Here is an 18,473-nt window from a genome sequence, read left to right on the forward strand (position 1 = left end):
TGTTAACATCTGGGAGTGTTTGCTTCTTACCATCAGCATCAACTTCTCTCAGACAGAATATGGGAGGAGCAGGGGAAGAATTTTCAATCTTTCTTGTAGCACCAGATGTTCTTTATAAGCCTAAGATAGTTACTTTCTTTTTGATATTGTGTGTAGGTCACTGGTACATTTATCCCTCTCAAGGGAAAGTATACTTTAGAGTGACCCTTACACTTAGTGCATTGTACTTGTTAACTACAGTTAGTATGGGGACATTGTGTCTTAACTCAGAGAAATTTCTTCCAAGAAAAACTTACAGAAATGCAAATAACACTGAATAACACAATACATTTTATTCTTTCAAGAGCATATTACTTATTGCAAGATGTTTTGAAATCAGGTTGTGATTTGAGTACCTCATTTGAGTAGAGTTCATCAATTTCAGGCAAAAACAGCTAGGATTGAAATGTAATCATTCCTATAAGATATGAGTAAAACCATCCAACTAGTAATAATTAAATGTTTTTAACTACTTTTTCCCTAGGAGATTTATCTTTTTATCTTGGTATCTAGCAGATACATGAGTTCTACAGGAGAAGATGATCCAGAATGTTAGTGTAAATTAGAGCTTGAGATATTGTCCAGGCCAGGAAAGGTCTGTAATAGAGACTAGACATATAGGAGCAGGCTAAACATCTTCAGAAAGGAAGAGGGAGTTTAGGAAAAGGAAACATCAAGGAAAATAGAAATATCTATTAATTTTATTCTTAGCATACATTTTATTAATGTATCAAAAATATCAAACACTTGATAATGTTATTATATAATATCTATGAAAAAAAAATATGGGTTCTTAAGCATCTCTCTGTCATGCAGGCAATGACACAGACATAGCCCAATACCTATTTAACATGTGGAAAATTACTACATCACACAGCTCAAAAGTTAAGAATACCTTCATTTAATCCAATGCTACAGATAAAGAAATCTTTCATAAGTCTCGCGGTGTCCTCAAAAAGCACAAATGTGCAATATGCATTCTTCCCAATTTGAGTCTGTGCCTGATTCCTCACAGAGATGGCTTGCTAACTGCTATGATCTGTTATTTCCCAATCAGAATTGTGTGTGTGTGTGTGTGTGTGTGTGTGTGTGTGTGTGTGTGTGTGTGAAAGAGCTAAAAGAAGCAAAAATGCAATAATGGTTTCTCATGAGAAATCTGCATACATTTTAACATGTCCTTTTCCAATTATCTTTTTGCAAAATAAGATGACAACAGAATTTTAGAAAGTTATACTCCTCCAGATTTTACCTTTAAAATTCAAATAAATATAATTAATATTTAAGAATGAAACAGCTACATACAGAACCATAATAGCAAGATAAAAACAGTGTATTTTTCTACTGGCAATTACTAAGTACAAGCAATAGAGTACTAAATAATGAAATAAGGAAATTACAGATCAAGTCTAAGTCCTAAGGAAATTCATTTGTATATGAAAAGACAGAGGAAGTTTTTTTCATTGAAAACACAGATAAAACAAGAACACTCAACTGAGACTCAGGTAGTTCCAAGGTGAAAAATCACATTAAAGATGCAATAAAGAAAAAGCTCAAGTGGGGGGTAGCAAATAGGACAGCGTTATCAAAGCAGAAGGTTGGTCTGGAAGTACAGTGAGATATGAGCCTGAACTAAGTGGAAATACTTAAGAAATACTTCCAATTGTAATGCAAGGAATGGAAACAAGACAATAAGACAGTAAATGGTGAATGCATATGTTTTAGGACACGATGTAGGAGTAGTCTGGATTCTGCATATGATTTCTTATGTCACATACAAGAATTAAAATTTTTAATCTTTCTCAAAAATTCAGAAAAGAGTTCATATCAACAAGCAAAGTGGCTTTCGGAAAGGGAAGAGAATAGCGGAATGGAAGGATCTCAGGCAGTATTGTAATAATCAACAATATTTAATGACTCTTTGGAGTGGGCTTGAGTGAGAAGATAAACTTTTCTAAATAGAATTATCAATGGATTAAAGATTGAATTATCAAGGGATCTCAGTAAAGAAAACACATTTGGGGATATTTTTTATTCATATACTGTATTTTCCAAAAGTTTGAATCAGCTTAAATAGTAGTTTAAACAGATGTACAGGCAAAGAAAAGCTGTCATCCATCAATAAGAGATAGAAGGCATGAGTCAATACAGAAAGAAGAATGGCAATGGTAAAGAATAAGTTCAGATTTAAATGAGTGAGTTTGAATTGTTAGTGGAACATCCAAGTTCAATGTTCCTTAGTGACAAGTCAAATCACCTTACATAATGTTCAAGAGCCCAAATTATTTGTGCAATGGAGTTTTGCTATTGACTATGACTAGAAATAAGCAAGCCATCAGCTGAATCAAAGATAAATTATTTAGAAATGTAGATATTTGGTTGGTTGTTAAGCAAAGATGTTTCTGAAAGAGCATAAATATTTGTTTTGTTTTTCTAATGCTGATTTTATTTTTGAGAGAGAGGAAGCATAAGCTGGGGAGGGGCAGAGAGAGAGGAAGGTAGAGGATCCGAAGCAGGCTCCTCACTGGCAGCAGAGAGCCAAATGCAGGCTAGAACTCACAAATATCAAGATTAAGACCTGAGCCGAAGTCAGACGCTTAATTAACTGAGCCACCTGGTGCTCCAAGACCATAAATATTTGTACAATTAATTTATGCATGTAATTTGCAATGATATTGAATATATCTCTGCCTATACATTATCTATTTTCAAACTTCAATGCTATAAATGTTATTTAAAATAAATTAATAGTCTAATCAGAGTAAATATTCAATCACTTAAATAGTTACTGAGCAATTCCTAGGAGCCTATAACCTTGCTAGTTGTACCCAACAAGAGGTAGCAGACATTGACATTTTTTCCTGATTTCTTACAAGTTTATGACTAGCATGCATCTGAAGCCCTTGAATGACTACACAGATGGCAACTGATTAAAGTCCAATATGATCAATAAAAACAAATTGTGTCAGTTGTGGCCTCAGCCACTTAATTAGGTAGTACTCATGGAAGTAATAGAATGTACACCAAACTCTGATAATTGTGTCTATTTTAATAGAAGACCTAGAGGGAAAAGACATTACCAATATTATTTTTTAAAAAGGTGGGATCCAGTCAGATGAGAAGAAAGAGGTCTGAAGAGCTAAAGTATGAAATCCAGAAAAATATACATAAGGTATCTTAGAGAGTGATGGAATAGCTAAAATACAGTTGTATTGCACAATTTTTGTCCTGCTAGTCTGAGAAGGCTGAATAATGTCCTGGAAACAATAATGAACTAATGCATGCTGTAGAATATAGCTAGATATGAGTAAATTAACAAAAGTGTTCTAAGGGGCGGGGAGGAAGGTAGACTTGAATAGAATAGATTAGTGGTGAGAGAGACTGAAGGCAAACAGGTGCCTATTACAGCACTTGGCACAAAATAGGTTCTGACTGAATATTGAATGAATGAATGAATGAATGAATGAATGAAAGGTCCAGAGATTACCTAGAATGCAATGAAATTTTTCTGGATGAAGATGATGTTCATGCAGGGCACAGAATCACTTATTTCAGTTTTTTGAAATTTTGAGCTTTCAAACTACCTATGGAAAAGCAAATCCATGTTAAATAACTAATAATCATAAATTATAGCAGCATAAAACCCATCTCATTTGTCACTAATAAAAACTATCATTTGAGTTAATTTTATGAGCTCTACTTGTGATCATGTCATTATTCTTCTCTATTTGTACTGTCAGCCTAGCCAATTATTTTTCATCTTAAGGCAATCAAATATTCAGAATTGAAAATATCCTGTATTCAGAATAAAATTAATTAACCTGATCCTTATTTTGTAGATGGTTTCCTCTCATTCCTCAAATACTTGAGCAAGAATTATTCAGATGTATCTGATGTAAGCTTTAGTGTGTCAGTAATTTGTGTTTTCCTTTTGAAATGACAGCACAGGAGGAGACATAGAAGCTGTACTGTATCCGCTTTCTCATTTATTTTAAAATATAAATAATATTTTCAAGTAGTTTAGCCAGAATAGTGATTATGCTTGCAGAAAAGATGAGAAGGTATTTCCATCTCTTAATATGTCATGATTCTATCCTTTGCCAAAATTCTTTTCAACAGATATAAATGGGATTTTAAATGTAATATAAGGATCTCTCTACTCATATAAATGAGTTTCTTTCAGGCAGAAGATTGATATTCCGGCTATAGTTGAGCTAGTTACTCTTACACAAGCTTAGGCTGTTCCAGTCACAGCAGATACTCAAATAATAGCTGATGAAGCGTTGTTGGCATTGGTGCACCAACTAACTTCTATTGCCAAACTTTCATGTAATTGTCCATTTTCTTCCCTCTATGTCTTCGAAAATCTATCTGAAAGGGAGGAAATCTGCAGAAAATCTCTCTGGCATGAGACAGTTTATATTGTCCCTTGCAAAGTGGAACAACTCGACCTACAAGCTTCACTATTTCTTAGGTTGCTACAAAGTTTTCTGATAACTTACTCTCCCCTCTCACCAGCACCTTATATTGACTATTAAACAAGCACGGGGCTTATTCACCACTAAGTGTGCATATTAAATCATTGTTTCTCCATCTTATAAACTGCTTAATAAAAACACCTGAAAATTTATTTGTATCAGACCTATTTATAAGATATTGAAGTAGAAAATCATTTACTTTCTTGCAGCTTACAGTGTATCATAATATTTTATCATTCATCCTATTCATTTTGTCAAGCAATAAACTTGAAAGACTGTAGGAGACTGTCACTTGTTCTCTAAGGACTGTCACTTTTAATGGAATCAATTTTGGTTTATAGATTCAGATAACGTGAGTAGATTTTCTTTAGCACAACCTCTGGTAGAAAAACAAAAGTTTGAAATATTATGAAATAACATGAGATATATGGAATTTTGTCACACTGTTATGAATGTGAGAATGTTTTCATAACCTTGATAGCCAAAGGACACAGTGTTAGAAGAGTTAATACTTCCTTTGGTCCATAGGAAGTTTAAATTTATCTTTCTTTAGCTGTTTTTTCAACATTGCATTCCATATTCCAGTGCACTTCCTGACCAGATAGAAGGTATAGATGTATTTGCTAAGTTTTGTATAGATCCTGTTAGTCACCTTGCCTTTCAAAGTATGTCTTCATTCATGCAGTTATTACTCTCCCTTTTTCTAGCCATTAACATCATAAGAACACATTACTGTAAATTATATCTCCTAACTGGCATTATTTTATGGTACTTCAAAAAGTCTATGTATAATGCAAATTTTTATAATATAAATATTTTGACTTTTACTACAAAATTAGAGGAGTATGCCCTGTATGTAATAAGAGTAGGTCATGAAGCACAAATAAATCTATGCATTTGATTTTGTTTGCTTATTATATGAGACAGTTATTTATAATGTTAAGGAAATATCCATACATGTGATTTAGTGCAAAGAATCATGACAAAGATTCTAACCAAGAGATTAATTTCTTTGACATATAAAGTTAAAATTTGCAGAGAGGAGACAACTTTTTTCTGCATCATATTATAATTATTCTATTTTCTTATTTGAAGGCTGGAAAAACAATGCAAACTCTAGGTACTTAAATAATGCATTCCATTTTCATGAAGCAATACTTTTAGAGTCATAATTTGAATTTATTGAAGGCATTTAAAATAAATTAATATAATACTCTTGGAAAAGTGCAGTTGAGGAGTGTCTATGTGTAAACATATGGGATTAAACATTCATCAATATTTTCATGTTGCTAGACATGTGGCTATTTTAAGCATGTTGTTCAATTCCTCAAACCATCAACAATCAAATTATTTGTGCTTTAATTACAAATGTAGTGGTCATTTTAAATAAACATTGTTTAAAAATTGAATTTGTATTTTTCTCCAAAGTGTAATTAGTAATAAAGCCAATGGAACTTTAAGAAGAGTGTGCAAAAAGAAATTAATAATGTTTTAATATACACAATTGCAAAAATATATCTAATCAAAATTCATGACATTTCTGGCAACTGTAATGTTGTAACAAGTTATTTTGAGAATGCTAGCTATTAATAGATTATTCTGATTTTTCATAGTAGTCAATCTGACTATCATACATGTTTCTTGACCACGTTCTATTCTGCAGCTACAGGCTTACCGTTAACTTGCAGATCATTACTTCATCACAAGGAAAACCTACCAAGGTTGTTTGGAGATAAGACTTATTTGCAAAGTGGCTGCTTAGCTGACACAGATCCAAGGATCAACCCATTAGATTTTTATGTAATGTTAATTGTCAATATACCCTATGTTGCCCTTCCTTTTTAGTCTCAGGATATTTTGATTTCTCAAATTACTTCTAGATGACAAAATATTTTGAAATGTTATTGTTTGTAGAGAGTAAAATCTTTTCTTGAGGTGTAATACACAATTAATTTATAATGATGTAGTAAATGATTGTTCTCAGTGTAAGAATATACTAACAATGCAGATTTTGTGAAATGTCTTAAAAATTTTTTTAATTATAAAATAAAATATATTATGATTTTCCTTGATTAGGGGGAGTATTGATATGTAGTAATCCGAGGAATAGATTAATTTGTAGACAATTATTGTACAAATTCTTTCTTTTTTTTTTAAACTTTTTTTAATGTTTATTTTTGTGAGAGAGAGAGAGAGAGAGAGAGAGACAAAGCATGAGTGGACGAGGGGCAGAGAGAGACGGAGACACAGAATCCAAAGCAGGCTCCAGGCTCTAAGCTGTCAGCACAGAGCCCAACACGGGGCTTGAACCCATGAACAGTGAGATCATGACCTGAGCTGAAGTCGGACGCCTAACCAACTGAGCCACCCAGGCACCCCTATTGTACAAATTCTTATATAAACATGAGTATGTTTCTAAGTAGTACACAATTATTGAAATACATTGATATATTTTCTAAATTTGACAAAGATGGTATTTCACAATAGTGTAGGATTCATTAAAAATGGAAGAGTATGAAAAAAAAACTATTTTTCATTTTATAGGAAAGAGTAAGTGGTGTTAATTTTGGATTAATTTAGGAAATCTAAAGATAGTTCAAGTTTAAAAGACAGCTTAACCATTATATTATTCTGAATTTGTGTCTTAATTTGAGATGAAATAATAATGCTAAAAAGTGTCGTCAGAGGACATAATCAGAGACACATAGTATTCATAAGCAATAATTACAAGTCATAATTTGAAAATACACAATAATAAAGTAAAAGTGATTATGAAGAATTCAATTTTTTAAATATTTATTTATTTTGATAGTGCACATGTGTGGGGGAGAGGCAGAGAGAGAGAGGGAGAGAGAGAACTCCAAGGAGGCTCCACACTCAGCACAGACCCCAGCATGGAACTGTATGTCACCACCATGAGATCATGACCTGAGCCAAATTCAAAAGCCAGACACTTAACCGACTGAGCCACCCAGGTGCCGCTCAATTTCTTTTAAAATAAGAAACTTTGTCAAATGATTAGAGGCATGCCACAATTAAGAAAATTTAAACAATGTTTTGTTAATAAAAGGAAAAAACTAAGTACAGGATACCTTGGTTATTTTATAGAAATAAATTACAAGTTTTAGTTTTATTTTGTATATCTTCCTTGTTATACTTTGAAATAAACAATTTATAATATTTTATAATATTTTTAAACCCAAATCTTATATTTATTAAAATATTGAACATTATTTTTACATGGTGATAAAATTAAAAAAGAAGGCATAGAGATATTTTTAAACTAAAACTAATCCACTATAATTAGTTAAGAATCATTTGCATATTGGAAATAGTCTCTGAACTCTTTTTTAATGCAAATGTCACTTTGTACTCATATGTTAAAATTTGTAAATATTTCCATCTATGTCATGAATCCATTTATCTAAAACCTAAGCCTCAAATTTCCAGTTAAACTTTTTGATTATGAGTTATAGTTTTCCAAGACACAAACACAGAAATGAAGCACTGTGTTTTGAATGTGCTTCTTTTTTTCCCCTTTTATTTGGTATTTAACTGTTTATCTGGATAAGATATTCCTAGAGTGTGCTCCTAATAAAAGAAAGTTTCTTATGGTCAACTAACCCCATGTTTCTCCAAAACAGTGAAAAAGGGAGAGAAGAATTTATGGAAGCCAACTTCAGCAATATATACATTTATCACTGGAAAAGCTAATTGTTTTCCTTTTAAAGAAAGGAAAAGGCTTAGATGTAGAAAAATATTCTTTGATACAGAGATGACCAAAAGCTATATCAAAATACTTTTTTTCCATTTACTTTATAAAGACCATTAGGGTCTTGTTAGAAATAGATATTCTCTTTGCCGGTCAAAAAAATTTTTTTTTAATTACTAAAAGAGAAAAACAGTAGTCCTTTTAAAACATCCATTAGAGATATTCTATCCTATTCCATACCATTAAATTTATTTTGTTTTTCTTGTTTAGTGTTTAAAATGAAGGTGGATAGGAAGTCAACACTAAGATTTCAGTGTACAAAAAGTGCAATGTAGCCAAGAATTTAATTGAACATCTTCTTTCAATATTCCAAAGCATCAGGAAACTAATATATTACATTCCTTATTCACCCTCAGAACTTTTATGTTACCTTTCCTACATGTCATATAAGTTATCTTATTTGTTTTATATTCTTCCTGTCATCTCCAACAATTTATGTGTCATGTGATGGCTAAATAAATTTACTTAATTAAGGTTAAAATTATAGTGTTAAAATTAATTAATTATATGCTGCCATCATATACTAACTTATTCACTCAGTACATATTTGAGTACACATATTGTCAAGTTTCTTACTGATGGGTAAGAAAAGGTCAGTGAGTCAATATTAAATTTTCAACTTATTAATTTTTCTAAATATGTGTGACAGATTTAACTGTCATTTGAAATGAAATATTGATTCATTAGGAAAGAGAAAGTGATAGTGAAATAGTAAAAGAAAGAAAGAAAAAAGAAAAAGAAAAAGAAAGAAAGAAAGAAAGAAAAAGAAAGAGAAGATAAAGAACAGAGGAAGAAGAAAATAAGAGAGACAATGGATGTGTTCAAAGAAATGTACACAGAAGCATTTGGGGGAATGAAACTCTCGTGTAGCAAAAGAAAAACATAATATAGCTTCAAACAGCTGGTCTTACTCTATCCCTCCTTCAGGTGCTAGATTTTTGGTATAAAAGTTCTTAGTTTCACTGTTGGAAACTTTGCCTACTATACAACTTTCCAACCACTTGCAAACTTAAAGAGATAAAGAGAATTGTTTTCATTTTTATTGATTTTTTGTATTCGAAAGGATTTTAAACTATACCTGAGATATCTTAAAATAAATATATATTTATGAAGATTGTTAATGTAATTTGTCGAAGGTTATTTTTTAATTTCTTTTCCCACACAGCCTTATGGCCAACAGAGGCAACTATATTCAATTTATAATCAGGTTTCATAAGAGGAAAGGGAATGGAAAAAGTGATTTCTAGAAGTTTCTTTACAACCCATGTAATTAAATGACAATAAATAGTATTGAATAGAAAATAAAATCCATTCTGTTTCTCATGGAAGCCTTCCATTTTACTCATATTTTCTGTCAATGTAATTAATTCCTATTACATTTTGCATTTTTCTCAATATAGGGGTAAAATCATAGGCATTAGGCTTCTAATTTTAACTACTGATGTCATATACTCGTTCCTATAAAAAATATTATTAACAGTAATTGTGTATTATTCACAGATATTGGCTGACTTAGAAAACCACGCATTATTTAAGAATGATCTGGAATGTCAAAAACTGATTCTGGAAGCAATGAAATATCATCTATTGCCAGAAAGAAGAACTTTAATGCAAAGTCCAAGAACTAAACCTAGAAAATCTACAGTTGGAACTCTGTATGCTGTAGGAGGAATGGATAACAACAAAGGTATACAATTCTTTGTTTGTTTCTTGGGGGGTTGTTTGTTTTGTTTTGTTGTTACATTTCTTGATCTATATATAATACAACCTGTATCAGACCATGTCACAATTTTAATATTGCAATCTGTATAATACCAATAAACCTCACATGCTTTACACATTAAGATTTAATATTAAGGGGAAAATTAAAAGAACATCTCTTATTTTCAGCTGTAGTTGCTGCTTTTGCTTTTTATTCATCTTTAAATCCTTTATCTCTTGTGCATTATGTGCCAGGCTTCATATGAAATGAAAAGGGGACTTAAAACACTTACTTACAAACACAGGCCAAATAATTGATTGGATATATTGACAACTATGTTTCAATTCTAATTAAAAGAAATATAACATTCCAGGTACATGCTTGCTAAAAGCAATATTATGAAGAAGAGAGTTTCTGTTTTTGATGCATTTGGAATCTTACACAGAAGCCTGGCAAATAAATAGACAACTATAAACAAATGTAATGACTGTGACAGTTATATTTTATAAACTTAACTGTGATTACCAATTTTGCTGTTCAAAGGGAATTGAACGATTCATTTAAAAGTTGAACACATACATTTGAAGGTCTCATTCTTTTCTGTAATTAGTGGAAAAAGATCAATGAATATTTGTCTTCTTCAGCTTATCTTATGTTGTGAGTTCACAAGACAAATAACGTAACTGTCATATGTTTGTATTTGGTAAGTGATATAATTATCCACCATACATTTAATATACACGTAAAAGTTGGCAACGACAGAGTGTGGTCACATGTTCAATCTCTATCAAATATATTTGTTATTAAAGAATTAGAGGGAAGCAACAAAACTTATTTCCACCATTGTGAATTGAGATCCCAAAACAGCAGCTAAAGGGAAATAATTTAGGGAAGACACATATTCCCATATTTTGTCTGTCACGAAGATATCTTGTGGCTGGCTGTTAGATGGTGTTCACTTGTTATTTTTTGACAAGTTTAATTTCTGTTTACTGGGACATTGATTTTTCATAGCCATCACATTAAATGAGCACTAGGTAATTTATATTTATATATGCATATATGTGAGCACACATATATGTATATGTGGTGGCTTTATGATGTTTCAAATTTTAAAGTCAAATGAGTGATTATTTTTTTAAAGAACACTGTGTTAGAGGTGTCTGGGTGGCTCAGTCAGGTGAGCATCTGACTCTTGATTTTGGCTCAGGTAATGATCCCAGGGTCTTGAGAGCCTGCCCCCAGTTGGGCTCTGCACTGGACATTGAGCCCACTTAAGATTCTCTCTCCTTCTCCCTCTGCTCCTTCCCTGCTCTCTCTCTCTCTCTCTCTCTCTCTCTCTCTGTAAAATAAATAAATAAATAAATAAATAAATAAATAAATAAATAAATAATAAAGAACACTGTATTCTACAGAAAGAGTGCCCATACAAGAACCATTCCACTTGAAAATATGCACACAATAGTTTTTTTTCTAAAGAAGAAGAATACAAAGAAGAGGAGGAGCAGGGGAAGGAGTTAGGGAAGAGGAAGAGGAGGAGGAAGAGGAGGGAGAGGCAGAGGAGGAACATTTATTGAATCTGTTTTGTTTCTGATGAAGGCTGAATAATAAACATAATAGATACAAAAATTACTATACTATCAGGGCACCTGGGTGGCTCAGTTGGTTAAGTGTTCAGCTCTTGGTTTCGGCTCAGGTCATGATCTTACAGCGTCATGAGTTCAAGCCCTGGGTCAGGCTCTGTGCCAACAGTGCTGAGCCTGCTTGGGATTCTGTCTCCCTCTCACTCTGCCCCTCCCCAACTCGCACTGTCTCCATCTCTCTCAAAATAAATAATTAAAAAAAAGAATGTTTAAAAAAATTACTGTACTATTAAAGAACGAAAGGGCATGACTGAATTTGAATTTTTAAATCTGGTGATTTCACGTTGTTATAGCATAGAAGAATATGAGATTATGGAGTCTACTGAGTTAAACTGTTGCCAGCATTTGAATTTCTCTCAGCAGTCTTTGAGATTGAAGGAATTCTTTAAAAATTGATCTTTCTTAATGATTCTGAGTTTTCTTTCACTTTAGAATTGAAAACACCAACAATTTACTTATTGTTACACATATTCAGTAAGATAGAGGCGTAAAAGAATGTGATAATACAGGAGGTTTCAAAAGATATTCCAGATTAAATCAGCAATACAACAGAAAAAAATTATTTGAGGGAAGCTTTAGGAATTTTTACCATATCCTTAGCCCTATAGGAATCAGATATTAATATCCCATAAACTTAGATACAAATCTAAAACTTAATACCAAACCTCAGAGATCCTTTTTTCCTAGTGAAGCAGAAACATATAAAACCCCAATGTTTCAAGGGATTTAAAGGGCAAATAGAACATTTTCAAGGTAATCCCTCCTATTTGCATCATGCTTTTACTGCTTTAACAGTGATTTCTACACCTTATTCACTTGTATAATCTTTAAATAAGCATTAAAATTTTATCTTAAAATTGTGTTTTCTTGGAAGATAATAAAAATGGAATAAAATGCAAAAAACATCAAAAGAAAAAAACTACAGCAAAAAAAATTGGAATTTACTTGGCATGATTATTTTGAAAAGTAACACAATACATAATACTCAGTGTGGCATTTTTGAAATTATTTACACATTTATATTGTGCTTTATATAGGGCTATATAAACATTTTGTTGGATTCCTCTTCAGCTCCATAATTCCTGAGATTAAGATGACATCGCATGCGATAGATAAACTATGGGTACAACGCTTGCAGATTCTCCATAGATATGCAAATTGAGAGCATGGTTTTCTCTGTTCCTTCTTCTTATAATCATATGTGTACACATTCAGTGCTGATGCACAGCTTTTGTACATCTATTTTGTGCCAGGCTCTGCATTAAGAACTTGTGTACCACCGTGAACATTATGAATATAACCCCTACTTCACAGAGCTACCAAGTTAATCTGGGGAAACAAAGAGTAAACAAACACCCAAATGAAACGAATGTTATACAAAGGGAATTGCAGGTGGAAGGAGCATAATGGCTGAAGAGCAAACCTGGTCTAGTCTAGAAAAGTAAGGAAGTACACAGAACATGTCTGCTCTTTTGTTGTGGTTGTTGTCGTTTTCCCAGCAGAAATCTAAAGAACTATTAGGCATTAGTTTAGCACATTGTTGGAATGAGAGGTTGGTCTTGGTGGGGAGTTCCAGACTGTAGGTACATCAAAGGAGAATGTTTAGTGTTGAAGAAAAGTGATATCTTCCAAAAAATGGAGTGAAATCCCTTATGGCTGAATTATAGCCAGTAGGGAAATGAAAGCATGGTAGTGAAGGAGAGACACAGTAGGCTTCAGTGAGGCACTTTACAGGATCAATTCTGATTTGTAGCTACAGAGGTCTTGAAAGGCTGGTTAAGCAGCCTTTGAAATCAGGGGGTGCCTATTCAAATGCAAGAGTGTCACTTAAAATCTCTAGTATACTTTACTCTTTCTCAGTATTATATCCGTTTCTGTAAAAATTATATTCATTAAATGAGATGAAGTATTATGTAAAGAGGTTAAAGTAAAACACAAGGCATTCCAACATGTTTCATACCAAAGGGACTCCCAAGGGACTCAGCAGAAACCTGGTCTGACCTTCCTAATCATGTGGAATAAGGCCAAGGCATGTAGGAACTTTGGAGACATGAGACTATCAGGGTGCTGTGAAATAACGGTGATACGGCACAGGGAAGGGAAGAAGACAAAAAGATATTCATATAAATGACATTTATATTTATATCATGATATATATATGGTAAGTACCTTTTATGCTAATATGAACATTCAAAAATGTTCATTTTTGATGTTCAAATGAACATCAAAAATGATGAATCAAATGAGAAAAAAGACTCAAGCCATAAACAGAAGTTTGCAGTGTTTTAGAAAGCATGATTTAATTCACTTTTATAACAGAAAAATACTGAAAAATAAATATTTAAGAACATAGCAATATATAGCACATTTTAAGTCCAATTAAAAGATTATTATATGTATTCATATTTGTTCTACTATGAATTGAGAAATGAGGGGACATAAAATTAAATATATTTTTTAAAAAGGCAATAATCATAAGGTGTTTTTATAAGGAGACTGATTTTCTTTAAATGATGTCAACTGAAATCAAATACAGATTTAAATCAGTGCAGTGAGTTGTATTGATCAATTGGGTGTTTTGCTAAGAAATTTATTAAAAATCACACAGTAATCATCATAAATTTTTAAAAAGGTTGATTTAAAGATAAAACACCAATTGTTTACTTTCAAGTGCTTGCATTGACTTATGTATGAGTCATGTAAACTATGAAATAAAATTTGGTGATAGTGTTTAAGGGAAAATATTGGCATGAAAATATCTTTATTGAGTATATATTCTGATATTAACTGATTATTAGACAATTCCTTAGAAATAGGAATAGTTTGGTTTTGTACCTATCAGAAAATAGTACTTTTTTTTGGAGATAACTTTTTTCAATCTAGTAAACCACATATTGAAAATCTGATAAAACTACAACAGTATAGATAAGAAAAATCAAGTATGAGCTTATAACTTAAGCACAATCCCTGTTAACAGCACGGTATATTTCTTTTCTCCAATTTCTACGTGTGTGTGTATGAGTGTGTACAGCCATAACTATATATCTACATTTATATAGAGATATACCTATTTACATTTGTCTTCATCTCGGTCTCTGTGCTTATCTAGATAAGGTTCTAAATATATGTTGGTTTATTAGCCTACTTGAAATTATTATTTGTGTTGCTTTTATTCATTATTTATATTACATGTGTTAATTTATATTTCATTAAAATTTTAAAATACATCATATCAAGAAGCTTACTAATTCTTACTCATATGGAAACACCGCAGCTTCTTTGAGCTTAGTCCTATTATTAAACACTTGGTAGGATCCAATTCTGTTTTCTTTAAATGATGTGATCGTTAGCATCTGCATGCATCAAGAGTTATTCCTAACATTTGAGTGTTCTTTATAAAGTTTACCAAATGAAAAATTACTGGGTGGGAAGGTAAAGTGGTTGTGACATATGAGCCAATTTCTTTCTGGAAAGTTTATAAGAATTTATAGCATCACCAAATTATACCATAGGGCCAGATTGTCTTCTAAACCAATTTTCTGCCTTACAAAAAGACCTTAATATAAAAATTTTCTAGCATAACAATAGTAGAAAAAATTACATAATGAGCTCCCATGTTTTGACATAACTTTATATTTTTTCTTAGTAATAATCGAGTTTTGAATATATTGAATTCTTAAGTATAAAATCATGTATATAATGATATAGAATGACATATTAGTTCCTTCTTTTTTATTTTTCCAAATTGTATTTCATTGTCTTGATCTAATTGCCTATATCATATAGTATAAAGTTCAATAGAAACAGTTCATTGGGGTAATCCTCTCATTTTCCTTATTTCTTTATTTTAATATTTTTTCTATATTTATTTATTTAGAATAAAGCTAATTTTTTACAAGTTTGCTGTAAATAATAGCATAACAATACTTGGCGATTTCTGGAAAAATGATGCCTCTATATAGAGATTGTGAATAACATTACATTGTCTCAGAGAGAATTTACTTTCGTTTTGGCAGACACTTGAGTAAGAGGAAAACCCATCTTCCAAATCAGGATTGGATGATTTGAGACTAAAATGCAGTATTTTGAGGACTGCTCTACCCCTAGTTTGTTTTCAATATCTATATGAGAGCCATTCATCCATTGTGGGCCCTGAATACCCTTTTATTTTCAGAAGAATGAGCCCTAGCTAATTTTTAGCATTTTAGATTCTATCTTCTGCCTAGATTTTTGCCTCTCATCAGATATGTCTTAGCAGCAAATGCACAGAGAAGACAAGCAACAATGCCCCACCATTCTCTCTTTTGAGGCTAAGGTCCTAACTGCCTTGGTTGTGTAGAAGTGCATGCACTTAGTATCTTCCCTGCACCACGACACTGCCAAGGAGGCTGTGCAATGAATATTCCTAGGCCTCTTGGTCTCTGGCTGCTTGTGAATGAGCATTTCTTATGGGGAAAAGGACCAAGAATTGTTCAGCTCACTTCAATGCTCATCTCTTCTATGGGTCTTTGACCTCTTAAGTGTTAGCTGCCTTTTTTAGTCTCTAATGTCGTTAAACAGCTAATTTCTGGAGTATTTTAAAACTGTCACTTTATGGTTATTCTCATGAAGATAGTCTTATACAAGCTTATCCATCCTGGTTACGCAGAGGCCCCTGTGGATTTGTAATTTCAACAGTGTCCATTTCTGAAAATTCTCTCTTTTGTGAGATTTATAAAATAATCATTCATGTTCTCATCTTACTTACTTTTAAATTTCATCCGTTATTTATTTAAATGTTTTTACATATTTATTTTCTATTCCGTAATGAATAATCTCAACATTTAAAAGATTGAGAGTCTAAGTGTTGTCTGTTGTTTCTGACAAGTCTCATTTTTGTTAATTTGATTCTTTTACTGTTGGATAATATTATTTTGAAGTCATAGTTCATTCGTCGGGCTTTGAGAGGACTCAATTGGGATGTTTGCCTCCAACAAGTTTAGCTTTAACCAAGAACTGGGAGCACCACTGACATAAGTCCTGTCAGTCCTCTTCAAAGCTCCAGACTTCACGCAAAGCCTCTGGTTCATTCTTCCACCTTATGGTAGGCCAAGGGCAGGTGCTCCAGATCCTATCACAGGTGTAGACATCTTTCCTGAGGAAGTGCTGGCTTTTGTATTTGGTTAGCTCTCTCTCAGGTTTTATCTCACTGTTCTTTCAGATATTTGGTTGTGCCCTTCTCACTTTCGTTGAAGTCCAGCAATGCAAAAAAATAGTGTTATGATAGTAATTTTCTCAGGTGTCTTGGTGTTATAACTAGAGGGCATATCAACTGTCTTCTATTCTCCAATAAACAGAAGGCTCCTTTTTCTTTTCCATTTAGAATTTTTCTTCATAGATTATTTTACCTCTTTATGTCCTATACTTTTTGCAACATAGGTATTTTGTTTAGAATTCAACTGTTAGCAGCCTGACTTTTTCCTATCTATCACATATTTATAAAGTAGATAATTGATACATCCATGGTTAAATAATTCTGAGTATTCACAAATTTGGGAGTACTATTCAAATATAACTTAAAAGTCTAAATCTTTAAAATAGAGATTATAATTCTAACTCAAAGTATTAAATTATATTATGTACTAAATTAGAACAGCTAGATACAACATAGATGATGATTCACTAGCAATTTGATCAAATCCCCACACATTCTCCTGATAGCAAATGTAATTCAAACTCAAGCTTAATTAGAAATTGATACATCTTGGGGCACCTGGGTGGCTCAGTCGGTTGAGCGTCCAACTTCGGCTCAGGTCATGATCTCACGGTTTGTGGGTTCAAGCCCCGCCTCGGGCTCTGTGCTGATGGCTCAGAGCCTGGAGCCTGCTTCAGATTCTGTGTCTCCCTCTCTCTCTGCCCCTCCCCTGCTCATGCTCTGTCTCTCTCTGTCTCAAAAATAAATAAAACATTAAAAAAAAAGAAATTGATACATCTTGGATCTGTATGATCATTAGCAGATATTCAGAACTACAAGTATAACTTAATAAGTATATTTATTCTAATGTAATAGATCAATATTGTCACTTCTAGTAGGCTTTTGGTAAATATTTGTCATATTTAGTTTACAACTTATTTAACTGATCTTAGTAGATGTCCAAAATGAACAAATCTTGTACATATATATATATATATATATATAGCAATAACTTTGAAGTAGAACATTTATGAGTATAAATTGTGTTCATATGAAATTCTCCTTTTTTATAATTGAAGATCTAAAAAACAAAATGTAAATAGGAGATTGCTATTACCTAAATAATTTTCCTAATATAATCCTTCAAGCAGAAAAAAATATCACGAATCTATATCAGGTCCTCAGTAACTGAACATTGAAGAATGTTAAAATTATTTCATCAATGTCATACTTTGAATACCTATTTATTTTTTAAAAAATATTTATTTTGAGAGAGAAAGTGAGAGAGAGAGTGGGGGAGGGGCAGAGAGAGAAAGAGAGAGAGAGAGAGGGGATCCCAAGCAGGCTCTGCCATTCAGAACAGTGCCCCACATGGGGCTTGATCTCAGTAACCATGAGATAATGACCTGAGCTGAAATCAAGAGTCCTACTGGGCCACCCAGGTGACCCTCAGTACTTCTTTTTTTTTTTTTTTTTAATATTTTAATGTTTATTTATTTTTAAGAGAGAGAGGGTGTCAGAGTGCGAGCGGGGGAGAGGCAGAGAGAGAGAGGGAGATACAGAATCCAAAGCAGACTCTAGGCTTTGAGCTGTCAGCACAGAACCCAATATGGGGCTCAAACTCACAAAATGTGAGATCATAACCTGAGCTGAGTTGGACGCTTAACCG

The 18,473-nt window shown here is 32.5% G+C and overlaps 1 protein-coding gene across 1 annotated transcript in view; it reads left to right on the forward strand.

Moving 5' to 3' along the window:
- KLHL1 (kelch like family member 1) overlaps positions 1-18,473 on the forward strand; it is a 361,829-nt gene that overhangs the window by 234,330 nt on the left and 109,026 nt on the right. The window contains exon 6 of the mRNA XM_060637013.3: positions 9,787-9,973. Within this exon, the coding sequence (XP_060492996.1) occupies positions 9,787-9,973 (187 nt within the window). The remainder of the gene's footprint in view (positions 1-9,786; positions 9,974-18,473) is intronic.

The sequence above is a fragment of the Panthera onca genome, chromosome A1 (genome assembly GCF_046562875.1).
Source record: "Panthera onca isolate mPanOnc1 chromosome A1, mPanOnc1 haplotype 2, whole genome shotgun sequence".
In the NCBI taxonomy this organism is placed as follows: domain Eukaryota; kingdom Metazoa; phylum Chordata; class Mammalia; order Carnivora; family Felidae; genus Panthera; species Panthera onca.